This window comes from Microtus pennsylvanicus, chromosome 15 (genome assembly GCF_037038515.1).
Source record: "Microtus pennsylvanicus isolate mMicPen1 chromosome 15, mMicPen1.hap1, whole genome shotgun sequence".
Taxonomy (NCBI): Eukaryota; Metazoa; Chordata; class Mammalia; order Rodentia; family Cricetidae; genus Microtus; species Microtus pennsylvanicus.
This window is the reverse complement of record NC_134593.1, coordinates 24,500,635-24,516,542: the sequence shown is the minus strand read 5'-3', so window position 1 is coordinate 24,516,542 and position 15,908 is coordinate 24,500,635. Positions and strand designations below refer to the sequence as shown.

General features: G+C 44.2%; 1 protein-coding gene across 4 annotated transcripts in view; it reads right to left on the bottom strand.

Moving 5' to 3' along the window:
* Positions 1-15,908, bottom strand: part of Kif13b (kinesin family member 13B) — a 147,693-nt gene that overhangs the window by 43,612 nt on the left and 88,173 nt on the right. For all 4 annotated transcript variants that reach the window (XM_075949955.1, XM_075949952.1, XM_075949953.1 and 1 more), the window contains 7 exons: positions 14,778-14,940; positions 13,403-13,549; positions 12,058-12,207; positions 11,616-11,744; positions 5,903-6,073; positions 4,979-5,136; positions 2,745-2,877 (listed from right to left, as the gene is read on the bottom strand). In XM_075949955.1, coding sequence (XP_075806070.1) covers positions 2,745-2,877; positions 4,979-5,136; positions 5,903-6,073; positions 11,616-11,744; positions 12,058-12,207; positions 13,403-13,549; positions 14,778-14,940 — 1,051 coding nt within the window. The remainder of the gene's footprint in view (positions 1-2,744; positions 2,878-4,978; positions 5,137-5,902; positions 6,074-11,615; positions 11,745-12,057; positions 12,208-13,402; positions 13,550-14,777; positions 14,941-15,908) is intronic.

Genomic DNA, 15,908 nt, shown 5'->3' with positions numbered 1-15,908 from the left:
GGTTTATGAAATAGGCAGTATCAGTCCTGTGGGGTGGTCAAGCTTGTTCTAGGGCTAAGTGACTTCAAACCGTGAGCAATGTTTGCTCCAGGAATTCAGCAGTCAAGCACATGGATAAGTATTCTGGAAGCACCATTAGGAATGAAGTAGCGGATCTCTATTAAAGTGTGAAGCCCCGCACAGTCACTAGGTGACTGTGCAGAGAAACACTTATGACCTAAGTTAAAGTGCAGGGTACAGAGTCAGCATTCAGTCTGGTGCTAAAAAGAATTGCCAAGCCGGGTGGTGGTGGCACACACTTTTAATCCCAGTACTCGGAAGACAGAGGCAGGTAGATCTCTGTGAGTTCAATACCAGACTGGTCTACAAAGTGAGTTCCAGGACAGCCAAGGCTACAAAGAGAAACCCTATCTCAAAAACTCTCACTCCCCACTCCAAAAGAAAAGAATTCAGCTGTGTCTCTCCAAGCGCTGCGTCTCCACACAGCACAGTGCACACTGCTGTCTCCATAGCACGGTCTCTCCACAGCGTCATGTCTCTGCAAGGCACTGTGGCTGAAAAGCCTCTCCTTTGGCTCTAAGTCTCTCACTTATACATGAATGCATCTGAGAAGACTCATTTACTTCTACCTTTTGGAACTATCAGAAATTTAAATATTTAAGCAAACATTCTCCTTCCCTCAACCTTTTCTTGTGTTTTTCTTTGAATACTTTAACATTCATCTCTGTAGCAATTCTAATAATATGGGTTTTTAAAGATTTTTTAAATTTATTTATATGTGTGTGTGTGTTTGTGAATATATGCCATGTGGCTGTTAAGGCCCTCAGCTCTCCTAGGGCCAGAGGTACAGGTGATTGTGAGCCATGCATCCTGGGTGCTGGGTTCCAAACTTTAATCCACTGGCAGAGTACAAAGTATTCTTTCTTTTTTTTTTTTTTTTTTTTTTTTTGCAAGTACATGAAATTATACTCAACTTCAGCAATAAAAGAAACACGTGAGATAGACTGGCACTTAAATTCTAAGGTCTACAGAAGCTGAAGCAGACTGAAGGGAATAAGGGGCCCTGGGGGAGGGGTACTGGTGTAGGAGGTCCTTCTGTTTATGTGTTGCTTTCACTGGATAATGAATAAAGAAACTGCCTTGGCCTAGTTGATAGGACAGAACTTAGGTAGACGGAGTAGACAGAACTGAATGCTGGGAAGAAGGGCAGAGTGGCAGGCACATGGATCTCCTGCCTGAGACAGACTCTGGTGAGAATCTTGCCGGTAAGCCACAGTCATGTGGCAATACACAGATTAATAGAAATAGGTTAAATTAAGATGTAAAAATTAGCCAATAAGAAGTTAGAGCTAATGAGCCAGGCAATGTTTAAATGAATACAGTTTCTGTGTCATTGTTTTGGGTGTAAGATAGCCAGGATGCCGGGACAACAAGGAGCCCGCTCCTCCTGTTATAGGGTATGAATAAGCACTAAATATGTGGGCATATTCAAGAAACTGTCATAATGAAGACTGCCACTTTTTGCTAACCAAATTATAAATGGAGACCCTCCCTGTCACTGTCAGTCAGCAGCACAGACTGACAGGCCACCACTCACCAGTAAGTGGTGTCTCTTCCACATCTCTCTCTGCTCATGGACTCAGCCACACACACTTAACACCCGCTACTTGTCAAGCAAGTGGCTCTATACAGCACTGTCCTAACTGACCCCAAACCCACGTTCCAGGTGGAGGAGCTCACAAGTACACAGCTTGGACCTGGCAGATCAGCCCCTGCACGTTCGGTTCCTTCTGCTACTTCGAACAGCTTTCCTTGTATTCATGAATCTACAAACAATGCTTGGCATGTCTGCCTTATGCCCTACTCCTCAATTCTAAGTTTTCCTTAAAGTTTTTCTTCTCAGTCCAGCAAGAGGGCTCACCCAGTGAAGGTGCTTGCTTCAAGCCTGATGACCTAAGTTCAATTCCTAGGACACGAATAGTAGAGAAAACCCACGTCTGCAAATTGTCCTCTGACCTCCACTGTGTCCTGTGGCACACAATCACTCACTCACACACACACACACACACACACACACACACACACACACACACACACACACACAAAGTAGTAAATGTTTTTTCAAAAAAGCTTATTTTTTTAACCTTTTTAGAAACTATTTTTAAAATATCGTGGGCTGGAGAGATGGCTCAGAGGTTAAGAGCACTGGCTGCTCTTCCAGAGGTCCTGAGTTCAATTCCCAGCAACCACATGGTGGCTCACAACCATCTGTACTGAGATCTGGCGCCTTCCTCTGGCGTGTGGGCATACATCGAGGCAGAATGTTGTGTACATAATAAAAAAATAAATAAATCTTTAAAAAAATATCGTAAGAAGCAATAAAAGAAATGTATATAACATAAGAAACAATTTTAATATAAAAATGGGCTTGAAGACAAAAAAACTAAAAAAGGGCCAGTGAGATGGTTAAGTAAGTAAGGAAGTTCCTGCCATGTCTAACAACCTGAGTTCAAACCCCAGGACTATATGGAAAAAGAAGAAAACAATATCTCAAAAGTCCTCTCACTTCCACATGCACAACTACCCACATTCGTTCACAATACATAAATGCCAATAAACTTAAATTTCTCAAAGAAATGGATTGACCATTGTATATTTAATCATCATCAAGAGTTCTGTTCAAAAGAATCCACTGTAAGTCTTCTGGTGTCAAGGAATTTACTATGACGTCACAGTCTTGGTACCTGTCGGAGTTGGAAGATCCCTCCTGTTGGGACATCTTTTGCAGCAATCACTTCCACGGGACAGTATTCACCATTCTCATTCTGTTCCAAGATCTGAACCCAGAATTCCAACTTCCTGGTGACTTCACTCCACCTAGGAAATACATGCAGTCCTTGGGAAATACACTTCTTTTGGAAGGGGCAGGGTTTCAAATACATAGATATATATTTGATAGATAGTCGAAGGTAACCTTTAACTTCCAATCTTCCTGCCTCCTTCTCCAGAGATTACAGACGTGTGACAACACAGGAATTTATGCAGTACTATGAATCAAACCCAGGGCTTCATCCATGCTGGGCAAGTAACCTACTGACTGAGCCACCTTTACAGTCTCCAAATCATGCCTCTCTACTTCAATGAAGAGAGCTGAAGATCTTACATTTTACTTAACAGTGAAAATGACCTTAAACAGAGGAGCCCAGGAAAATGATCTTCATGTCAGAAAGGCATGTACAGTACGTATGTAATGGCAAACAGCGTGAACAGAAAGCCAAACTCACAGCATCAGATACAGGATGGCTCCTTGGTTTTCTGTTATGATTTCTGAGGACTGAATCCAGGTGGCCTTCATGTGCTAAGCACGTGCTCTACCACTGAGCTACCCCTTAATCACTGGCACTTTTATTTTTCAGAAATTACAATATGGGGTTAGAACAATGGCTCAGAGTTCAAACCCACATAGACAGTGGGTGCAGTGGCCCACCAGTAATCCCAGTGAACAGAAGGCACAAACATAGAGCTCTCCAGAGTAAGGTAGACAGCTAGACTAGCTGAACTGCTGAGCTCTGGGTTCAAGAGCGAGACCCTGCCTTGATATATAATGTGGAGAGCAACTGAGGAAGTCATGTAACATCAACCTCTGGCCTCTACATTCATGCATACATGTGAACATGAGTGCACGCATGTACATGCACACACACACACACAGAGCACAGGTTATCCAATGCCTGAAATACTATAGCCAGTATGCAGAAACCAAGCACAGGATGCTCTTCTCACAGGAAGGTGTCATCTGTGACTTGAGAACGATATACTCTCAGGTCAGTAAGAAAATGAAGAAGACAAATCTCACCTTCTAATTTAGGAGTTTCTCATCTATAATTAGATGGAAGTAAAAGCACCCCCTCTTTTAGTCCTTCCCTTTTAACTCTTGTATGTCATCAAATGAGCCTACCCTCCTCCCATCACTGATGCCACTCAAAACTGGAAAGGGCTGGGGGTGCAGAATGTACAGTGCTTGCCTAGCATGTGTGAGGCTCTGGGTTTGAACCCCAGCAGCACAAAATCAAACAAGCAACAAACACCTATGAGCTGGAGACGGGGTCAACATGACCCTATAGCAGACTGCATCCACCTCTCCATAGCTGGTTAATCAGACAAAACCCACTGTGCTAAGTGACCTTTCTCCTAAACTTCATTCCACTGTTGCTTCTTAAACACCCATGTGCTTTTCCCATCATCCTCTAAAGTGCGCTGCTTTAAGAACATTCTACTGGGAGGCTAAAGCCCTAGAGACAAACCTGGTGATGCGCAGTAAAGGGGACCATTAATTTATAAAACACCAGAATGGCTCAATAGTTCAAATGCTTGCTGCCCAAGCATGAGGACTCACTAGAGTCCAGGGCTCCAGAACACATAAATGCTGGATGAACCAATGCCTGCCTATAACTCCAGCTCTAAACATAAAGACACACAGGATCCCTGAAGCAAGCTGGTTAGCCAGCTTAGCCCTGCTGGTAAGCTCCAGGTTTGAATGAGGGGCCTCTGAATAAGGTGAAGAGTACTTGAGGAAAACTTCCTATGCCAATTTTTTTTATATATTTATTTATTTATTATGTATACATTATTCTGTCTGTGTATGCCTGCAGGCCAGAAGAGGGCACCAGACCCCATTACAGATGGTTGTGAGCCACCATGTGGTTGCTGGGAATTGAACTCAGGACCTTTGGAAGAGCAGGCAATGCTCTTAACCGCTGAGCCATCTCTCCAGCTCCTTCCTATGCCAATTTTGACTCCCCCTCACCACAGGGCACTAGCACACGCCCATGCCCCTACTCATGCAAATATGTCTACACACATGTATATACCACACATACACAAGGGAAAGAAAACGAATTTAAAAATAAATGATGGTCATCTCCAGCAATTTTTTAAAACAAGAAATGGGAATCCAACGAACATCATCAAAACTCACCTGTCCCGAAGACTCCTTGTCTTTGCTTGGATGATTCCCAAATCCCACAGGGCTGGGTTCTTCCGAGGATCAGTCATTTTATGTCCATAGACTTCAATGGCCAGTGCCCCATCTGAGAGGTACTCAATGAAGTCTTCTGTGATGTTAACATTGAACTCCTGAAACACAACAGCTCATTGCAGAGCAGCACACACTGGCTTGGTCTTTCGACCACGTAAGCCAGGCTTCACACCTTAATGACGTCAGGGAGGAAAGACAGAGACAATGGCATACTTTCCTCATAGGACACAATGGTCATTTAACACCAATAGCAATGTGCATACAGACTAACACACTTGCTTTCAAATACAGAGTGGATCTGAGGGCAGCTGGAGAGATGGTTCCATGCTTAAGACTGAGTGAGTACTGCTCTTCCAGGGGCCACATCTGGTGACTCAACTACCCAGATCCAGGGGATTGATGCGTCGGCCTCTATGGGTACCTGCGCTCATGTGTGCACAGCCACACACTGATTTAAAAAATTAATCTTTTAAAATTAAAAATATATAAATATAGCCATGACTTTAAAACTTCTCATTTTGAAAAACTAATCTGTAAGCATAGCAAATTATTTTGTTAGCAGTATATTTGGGAGCCTGTTTTCATTCTTGTTGGGAGTCAAATGTGGAGTAAATAGCAAAAGCTAGTCCAAACTCTGATGGTCACCAACCAAAGGCAAAGTGACAGTCACTACTTTGAGTTTATTCTGCCCACAAAAATATCGTCATTAATAATAACTGGTTGGAAAGAGCAAGCAATCAACATGGCAGAACATTGGGGTAGTCTCTAATCTTGTTAAGCCAATCATCCAAAGATGTAGTATCACTCATTAGCTGTGTTTACACAAATAACTTGGGCACTGTGGTAAACTGGAAAGGAACTCACACTGCAATGATCGAACACAACCATACACTGTGGCTCCTTGCTGGTGGGAGACGAAGAGGTATCCACTTCGGGGGCAACAGTCACTGGCTCCTGCTGATCCCAGAAGTCGTATTTGCAGAACACAAAGTGGCACAGATGTTGCGGCAATCCTGTGGCTTGTAGTATTTTAACCTGAAGGGAAAGAAGACTCCACTGTCTCGACCAGCAAGCTCCCAGGAGTACTTAATTAGGAGATTGGGGTGGGGTGGGGTCGTGGTCCTGCTCTGGCTCTGTCACCAAACATGCTCCTACTTTGGGCCTATGTCCTTCAGGTTGGTCTGGGACTAGCATACAGGGCAGCCTGACACAGGGTGATGACAACCAAATGCCAAGGTGGGTACTAGGCAGCACTTAGAAACGGACAAGAGCATCTGAATCTTAGCTTGTCAGGATGTAGGATACCATCATCGTCATTCCCAGAGGCCCAGTATTTTATAAGGAAAGCACAAAGGCATTGAGCACAAGGAACAAAGCACAAAACTGTGTCTGGTTCAGTGAGCAGCCAATCTTCAGGGCAGGGAATGGAGTCACTCAATTATCTCAAGTATAAGGAGGAACTGAGCTCTGGAATAGCATGCTACGTGCTAAAATAATATTACTTAATTTTTATTTTATTCCTAGTAATGAACTGCCTTGAGTGTTGCACTTGACCGTCTGTCTGGAGCGGAGAATGAAGGAGGTAAAGATCGTAGAGTTGCTGCTTTCTGCACGGACAGTTTTTTGCCCCAATACCTTCCCCAGAGAGTGACAGCAAACACTCAAATGAATCTCTGGATGAGGACCCTGGAATCCATGATTACAAAGGATGGCCAGACACATGGGCCCAATAGGATCAACGCCCCAGAGAAAATTCCTGCATCGGAGTCTTAAAACAAAAAAAAAAGCTACTTTTAGTAATTTTTTAACTATACGGATGTGTGTGTTACATGTGGGTATGTGCCTGTGAATGCAGGTTCTTGTGGAGCTCAAATGAGGGTGTCTGATCCCCTTCTGGAGTTACAGAAGACATAAGCTGCCTGACATGGGTGCTAGGAACAGTCCTTTACAAGAGAAGCAAGTACTCTTAGCCCCATTTATCTATATATATATATTCATATACACATCTGTGTGTCTGTAGGTGTGAACATACATGTGTGAACATGATGTATATGCAGGTACCCTCAGAGAGGCCATCAGACCCTTTGGAGCTGGAGTTACAAGCAGTTGTGAGCTGCTTCAAGTGGATGGTGGAAACAGAACTCAGGCTCTGGAAGAGCAGCACACACCCTTAGCCACTGAGCCATCCCTCCAGCTGCTCACTCAGATCTTAAAGAAGCCAAACATTTTTCATACTTTTTGCAACAACATCTAGATTTAAATTTGGAGTTTCTGTAGTAGCTTGTGATGGTCTTAAAACCACACAAGTATGAAGAAAATTATAGAATTATTAATTATACTGCATGGTATATGTGATAATTTTGGCTGGTTGTCAACTTGACTGCATCTGGAATTAACTAAAACCCAAATGGCTGAGCATGCCTGTAAGGGACTCTTTCTTTCTTTCTTTCTTAATTTATTTTTGTTTTATGTGTATTGGTGTTTTTCCTCCTTCTATATCTGCCAGATCCCCTGGAACTGGAGTTATAGATAGTTGTAAGTTGCCTTCGGGATACTTAGAATTGAACCAGGATTCTCTGGATTTCCAGTCCTGGGATCTTTTTTTCTTAATTAAATCACTCGAAATGGAAAGATCACTTCTGATCTGGATCTTTGAGGTAGGAAGACACACCTTTAATCCAGATCTTTTTAGGTGAAAAGATCTACCTTTAATTCTGCTGGCAGCCTTTAGAAAGGATGTGGAAGGAAGCTTGTCCTCTTTGCCGGCTTGCTCCCACTCTCCCTATCAAGTCCACTCCCTCACTGACATTACAGACTACTTTGGAATTCTGCTGTATACTGAAGACCACCTAAGGCATCCAGTCTCATGGACTGAACAACTGGATTCTTGGACCTCCCATTCATCAGTAGTCATTGTTGGAATAGCTGAAACACAACCTGCAGGCCATTCTAATAAATCCCCTTTAGATGACAGACAGACAGACAGACAGATTCATTCTATAAGTTCTGTTCCTCTGGAGAACACTATGAACAGGAGGATTCTCACACAATGGAGTTCATCACCAATTACCTGTCCAGCCACTTTCTTTCCCTAAGTTGTCTGATTCACTCCAGATCTAGTATATAAATTTAATGAGAATAAATTGTACTGTGTGGTGTAAGTTCTCGTGGCTCAGCAACCTCAACTATAACCATGGCATTCAGGGACTCTGAGGACGCAAAGCAGATTTCCTGTGTAACGAACAAAACAGGTCAGCCAATAGACAGAGACTTTATTTTATGCAATTCTTCCTGAGATGCCAACGAGCTTGTACTACCCAGGCAGCAAGTCTCTGACAGGCTCTGAAAGGCTAATGTGTTTTCTCTCTTCACACTGAACTGACCATCAGTATTCTAGAATACATTTTACAGGAAAATTTTCAAAGTTCTATTCTCCACATGTTAAAAATGTTTATTACATACCTCAAATGAGGTAATGTGCTGTGGGGCATAATAACAAGGTCTTGGTATTACACAGATCTAAAAGAATTCTTGCCACTTGCTAGCCTGTGTGCTGGTGTAAACTCTTAAGCCTAGCTTTCTCCCGGCAGAGAGGGGAGGATTTATGTCTAACCTGACACAGGTGAGGCCAGCCACACCAATGAAAACAAAGAGATGAGTGACAGCAAGGACAGGCACTGCTGAGCATGCCCCGTACACACAGAATTCCATCTGAAAGCCATTGCATTCCTTCAGAAATGAATCGCATCTAAGGCTGAAATAAACAAGAAACAAGATCGGATGTGCTAACCTGCCCTCTACAGGAACTTCTGAGAATTAAGACTGCCAGGAATGAAGAGCAACAAGAACGAGGAATAAACGCATGTTCTTTGGAACAATTGTCTTTTTTTTTTTTTTTTTTTTTTTAGTTAACTTCAAAAATTGAAATCACCACAAGGTGTCAGGATAGCTCTCAACTTTCAGCTTAGCATGAAAGAGCTAAAAAGTATTGTCAGGAATCAATGTTATTTGGGGCTTTTAATTTACTGTTTTTGAAAACAGGAATATGGACATACTTTCATTATGGAAAAAAGGAATGCAGATGTCTTGAATGGCCATGGTTTCCCTCGCTCATGGTACTAAAACCACCCCAAGGTTTGACTTTCCACAGGAACTTCACTCACTGTGGTGTCTCGCCTTTTATGCAATGGGCTCTCACGGCAAGGGCATGGCCTCTAAGAAGCATGTCCCCTTTAAATGAACACAGCTTCTTAAGAGAGGTGGATTCTGAGTCCGGAAAAAGAAGTGTGTATAGGAGGAGATAAAATGTCCGCCATTCCCAAAAGCTAAAGCTTTTGTCAATGACAGTCAGGCTCCTATCTGCAGGACTCAAAAGCAAAGTGAAAGGGCTGCCACTACTCAACTCTGGGAACACTGGAGATTTGTTACAAGTAATGAATACCCATTAAAAGACACATATGTTAAGTCTAAGAGTTCATTATGACGTGAAGACAATTTTAAAAATCCGTAACTGTAACAGAAAACACACCACTCCCTATAATACATACTTGCTTTCCTATTATGTGGCACATCCTGTTTTGCTGCTGCCCTATATCTAATGCCTCTGCGTATGCCATGTATGACCATCAACACACAACAAGGCAACATACAGGTTTTACAACAAACAAATTTCAAGGTGAGAAAGAGCGCAGAATCTAGAGATAAGAGAAAGCTGGGTGACACTAACAAAGACGTTTAAGAAGGCTGGCTATATAGTTTGTGATCTTAAGGAATTAACTATTTTGATTCTTTTTTTAAGTACCTACTATTTTGGAGACACATACTACTTCCAAATGAACGAAGATGATTTGGGTGTCTGTCCTAAAGCTATTCCTAATGGGAGTGGCAGCATGAAGTGCATGACGAGCCATGCTGGGCTGTCTGGGCACTGAGGAGCAGGGGCGTGGGACTGACCATACCGTCCTTACTACTTTCATGCTCGGTATCTTCCATTAAATCTTAACGTATTTTGTCATTTTTTAAAACGCCATGTTATCTCAGATACGTGTCTCCCTTTTTAATGACAAATTTTCATTCTCGTTTTGTTTTTTTTTTTTTTGGTTTTGGTTTTGGTTTTTTGAGACAGAGTTTTTTCTCCATAGCCCTGGCTGTCCTGGAACGTACTTTGTAGACCAGGCTGGCCTTGAACTCACAGAGATTCACCTGCCCCTGCCTCCTGAGTGCTAGGATTAAAGCCACCACCACCTGGCATCATTCTCATTATTTTACACTATGAAAGCTGACCTCCCAGAGATGCAGTCACCGTCTGTTATCTCAGAAATGGGCCACGTGGAGTCAGAGCCTACAAACCTGTGGTAACCAGGCACGTGACCTCCACGAAGAGGTTCTGCAGTCAAGTACAAATTAGCAAGAGTGGGGCCATTAGTGAGTTAGGAACTGCCCCCTCCCACTGAAGCAACTCATGTCTCAGACCACCGCAGGCCTCATCATGTGAACGGCTGCAGAAAGCAGCCCTGCTCACAGCAACACTCGCTCCCACCCACGGCAGTGTGCAACTTACTCCTTCAACAACTTCATTTCTAGAAGTATTTACTGAGGAAGAATGCTGACCTAGGATGAGTTAGGAACAAGAGCCTGACTTACACTTCTTTGCAGATCTTTAATCATCTCTTTTAAACACTACAGGTTCTTACTGGTCTTTTGTCATCAAAACCCTGCCAGGATTCAGAGCACTAGCAGCACTGGTCCACTAGGGGGCACTGGAGATTCAGGCAAGGACTGTACTATAAAGGGACTAGGTCACAGGTAGCGGGGAGCATGCCATCCTCAGTACTCTTCACCCGCAAAAACACCACAGCACCTGTAGATCTGGTTTTAGCTAACATCTCTCCTGCAGTCTCATTCTCCCAGGATCTCCCTCAGTCTCCCTCAGAACCCACCTCGTGAATTCACAGCTTTCCTGGGTGTCCAGACAGCTGATGCCAGCTCTATCACAGCAATGGATCATACACTAGAGGCCTCTGCTCATACCCGCAGATTCCTACCACTGGCCAGTGGGAACCTGGCATTTTCATCTTTACCCTGGTGCCTGACATAGGTCTTCAAGGAAACATTCAGAGTGTGCCATGAACAGCACACACAGGGAGATCAGACAGAAAGGGCCAGGAACTGTGGGGCTGGAACGGCACACACAAAGGCACTGGGTAACCAGGGAGAAGCTGGGAAAAGTAGAACTGGCAGCAGCTGAGGGACAGGCCACAGAGAGGCAAACATCCACTTCATCAGAACTCGAAAGCTCCACTAATAGAAACTCCTATGGGAATTCTGGGCTGCTTCCACAGAGCAGGACACGCAAGCAGGCTCAGTCACCCTGACTGCTGAGAGAAAGGCCACAGGGAGAAAGTGCTGAAAGTGCTGAGTGCGTCTTCCAGAAGTATGACAAACAACCCCTAAGTTACTGAACGCTAAAAGATTTCTTTGAAGACAGGCATTTACAAGTTATTGGAAGTGAGTTTCTTATGCAAATACCTACAATCTCATAGGTGGTCCCACCTTCTAGACTGGGTCTGGAGCTTACCATGCAAACCAGCCTGTTCTCCTGAGCGTCCTTGTCAGAGCTGACCTCTGCAGCATCTTCTCCTCCTACGATCCTCTCCCCAATAGCCCCGCTGAGTCGCATCACCTCCACATGCAGCCGGCCTGCCACCTGAAGGAAGGAGGCAAAGCAAGCACTGGTTTCTGGGCTGAATTTTCTCTGTGGGACCTGTCTCCCTTGATAAAGCCAGAGTAACAATGTGTGAAAACCTAACAGGTGATTTTCTAATAGCTGCTGCGCTGCTAGAAATCTAAACAAGATAGGAAGTCAACTTACAGCCCTATGGAAACACAAGGTATCCACACACAACACTATCACTAGTCAGGACTGGCTAGAAAACAAAGGTATTAACGATAAGTGTCCTGTCACCGCCCACTCCCTGTCCCCTGACTGCTCTGCAGAATGAGCCACAGTGAAAGCCCACCTCTCCCTTCTGGTTGATGATTGGCACAGCATACTGTAACTTCACGTCATAAAACAGGGTCTCCAGGAAGACATTGGCCACACCAATTAGGCTGTGATTCTCCTGCTCATCGTAGAATGGGTCAGCACGCTTGAAGTAGGACCGGGTGACCTGAAAGAGATTTCAAACATACAACCTCGAAAGAAAAAAAACCCACATAAAGTAAACTCATTTGACCAATAATTTTACCACCATATCTAGACGACTCCTCCTCCTCTCTCTCTCTCTCTCTCTCTCTCTCTCTCTCTCTCTCTCTCTCTCTCTCTCTCTCTCTCTCTCTCTCTCTGTAGCCTTGGCTGGTCTATAACTCACATACAGACCAGGCTGACCTTGAATTAACAGAGATTCTCCTGCCTCAGTCTCTGACAGCTTCTTTATGCAGAAGGGTTGACACAGAAATAGAGAAACAGACAGATGACTAAAAAGAAAAGGCTGAGAGCACTACCCCCTCATTGTTCTCTCAGGCCCCAAAATCCCTCTAAACTGTTAGACACACAGCAGCGGGGTGAAGGGGGGAGGCATCTTTCTATAGAACTATAGAAGAAAACTACAAATTTATACAAAAATATCATCTCTTAGTAAGATGACAATGTGAAAAAAACAAACATTAAAAAGAGCTAAGGAAGAAAGGCACTCCATGTGGAATTGTAAACACCGGTATAGGTAGCAGGGTGTGACGGTGCACGCCATAAACCCTCCCTCCACTCAGGAGGCTGAGGTAAGAAGAGCAAGGTGGGCTACAGGGAGTCCTGTCTTACGAGAACAAATGTCTAGAAGAGACCAACAAAAAATAACACAGGGTGTATTTCTGTTTTAGGTATGTACAACATGGCTTACTTGAGCAAGAAAACCTGGCAATAGAGGAGCCAGAGCCAGAATAGATCTTGGGCACTTACTTTGGGATCAAAATGCCTTCACAAACCTTCCTAACACAGAAACACCAGGGTGCACTGATGACTGTGAAACCATGAATGGGGGGGTAGCTGTTTGCAGTGTGCTGAGATGGCCTGGTACCTGCCTCAGAGAGAACCCAGAATAACCTGAGACAGATGCACTCACTAGCAGACGGAAAGGCAAATTCTGCTAGAACCCCAAAAGGAAAGGAGATAAAAAAAGAAAAAAAAACATGCAAATGACCAATTATTAAAATTCTTACATAGCTTGACAACTTAAGGATTAAAATAAATTTTACTTTAAAAATTAGAGCAATGATCGTGGAAAAGCATTCAACATCCCCGAGCCGGCAAATTCGCTATAATGTGGTCCCTTCTCGGACAACCAGGTAAGTGACCCTTGAGCGACTCACCGGGCTGTCTTCTTCACACTCCTTCCACTCCTGGTAGAGGTCTCTCATATCCAAGAGCCTGTTTTCCAGCTTTTCCAAAGACCAAATCTGCTTTCCTTTTCCTTTTCTTCTCACCTGGATGGCAGGTTCACTGAGGAGAGAGCCTCGCTGCAGAGACGGGAGGTGGCAACAAGGCAAAGTCAGCTGAGATGGTTATGAAACTTTTTTACTCTTTGAGATGGGGTCTCATGTACCTCAGGCTGGACTCAAACTCCTGACCTTCCTGCTTCCACCTCCTAAAGCAGCAGTTCTCAACCTATGAACTGTGACTGCTTTGGGGTCGAACAGGGGCCATCTAAGACCATCAAAAACACAAGATATTTACGATTCATAACAGTAGCAAAATTATAATTATGAAGTAGCAACGAAAATAATTTTATGGCTGGGGTTCCTCACCATGACATGAGGAACTGTATTAAAGGGCCACAGCATTAGGAAGGCTGAAAACCACTGTCCTAAAGGCTGGGATTGCAGGAGTTTACCACTGCTGTAGCCTAACAAACATTTATTTTCAGAAGTGTGAGGGTTTTTCATATTTATTGTGTGTGTGTGTGTGTGTGCCATGGCACATGAGGAGGTCAGAGGTCACCTTGCAGGAGTTGGCAGTCTCCTTCCAACATGTGGGTCCTGGGGATCATCCTCAGATCATCAAGCTCAGTGGTAGGTGCCTTTTCCCAGTGAGCCATCCTGTCAGCCCCCAAAACTGTGACTTTTCATTTGATTAAATCAATAGCGTTTTATCTCTTCATAAAGTAGCCTTTTAAAAGAGTAGCCACATGGAATGCTGACATGGGTATCTAGGGTACCCCAGTCATTCATTTGAGGGCAAAAAAATTCTCATCAGTTTCCTACTTACAACAACTAAAGGAGCAGAGCATGAGGCACTGCCAGTGGCCGCACAGCACTGCACATGGACTGAGTGCCACTGCAGCACTCTTTCCAGAGCAGTGCTGTCTCCAGGGTGGGTGTGCACACATAATCCTACACTCAGAAGGCTGAGGCAAGAGGACAAAGTTTTCAAGGCCAGCCTAAACTATTATAAACCACAAGATATAATTAAAAAATCCAAGAAGCTCATACCCATACCTCAGAACTTGGGAGGCTGAGGCAGGAGAATTACCTTGAATTTGAGGCCTTGTCTCAACAAAAAATGCAGGAATAAAGAAGGGAAGCTGAATGAGAAGAAATGATAGGACCAGGAGTGCATGCTTAGTGGCGAACAGAGTCACACGAGCAAGCACACACTCAGAAAATTAGAAGGAAATAACTTCCCACTAATCCAACCACTGGGTGGAGCCCAGTGCAGCCTCAGCTATGGCGTTTCTGCTTTCCTCACCTTCCTGTTGGCATCCAGGCTGGAGGCTGGAATCTGGAGGGTAACTTTGTACTCAGTTCTTTTATCCAGCTCCTCTGCGATGTAACTAGCTTCTCGCACCAGTAGGTTGGCCTTTACAATCTGTTCCCTTAGCCTCATCAAGCTGTTATTCAATGTTGCTTCTCTTTAAGAGAAAATAAAAACAGGACTGGTGGGTGCAGGAAACAACACACAAAACAGCATATGGGAAACCATGGTCACACTCAACTCATTCACAACTCCACAACTCTCTCCTGTACTCAGGAACATGTATGAACACTGCCCCTTGCACACACTGGTCTCTGGACCATGTCACAGCACAGCACTCCTTGCATAGCAAGCTGGCCACAGGTAGGTGCAGGGCTCTACAAACTAAATGTGTATCAATCACCAGGCACCCTGATCAATTCAGATGCACTCAATACGACATGCTTCACTCTCCAGTCGACAGGGACGTTTGCAGGTATGCAGACCGGAGTAGCAGGGGTTAGTGCTGCACTCTGGAGCTGTGGGAGATGGCATTTAGTGCTATGCTAATTAGCTCATACAGAGATCAAGATGGTGCTCTGCATCTTATTAGCATCGTGCTTTACCTACCTGACCTCATTAGTCCAGACTATCAACTTTCTTTTCCCCTTTCTTAAAAAGGGCATCTACCAACCTTCATAATCTAAAGCATGGTACAATGGTAAAGTACACTTCTCTGTTCAAAGCCAAAGGCCACACAGACTGAAAATGAGCAGCATCTAACATGGCATTTTGTTGGTGGTGGTGGTGGATTTCTTGAGACAGGTTCTCTCTGTGTAGCCCTGGCTGACCTGGAACTTGCCCTGAGACCAGACTAGTCTTAAAAAGACCAGAGATCTGCCTTTCTCTGCCTCCTGAGTGCTGGCTGGGATTAGAGCCGTGTGTCACCCATCCAACTAGCATGGGCTGCTTTAAAGAAAGCTGAAAGTACCGGCAATTCCCATCTTTCCAAAAATGAAAAGAAAGAGCTGGAAAGCAGCTTGGTGGTGGAGTGCCTGCCTAGCATCCACTAGGCCACAAGTTCAATCCTCGGTGCTGTGAAAGGAAAACGAGCAAAGACGAATCTAGGCAGCACATGAGCACAGA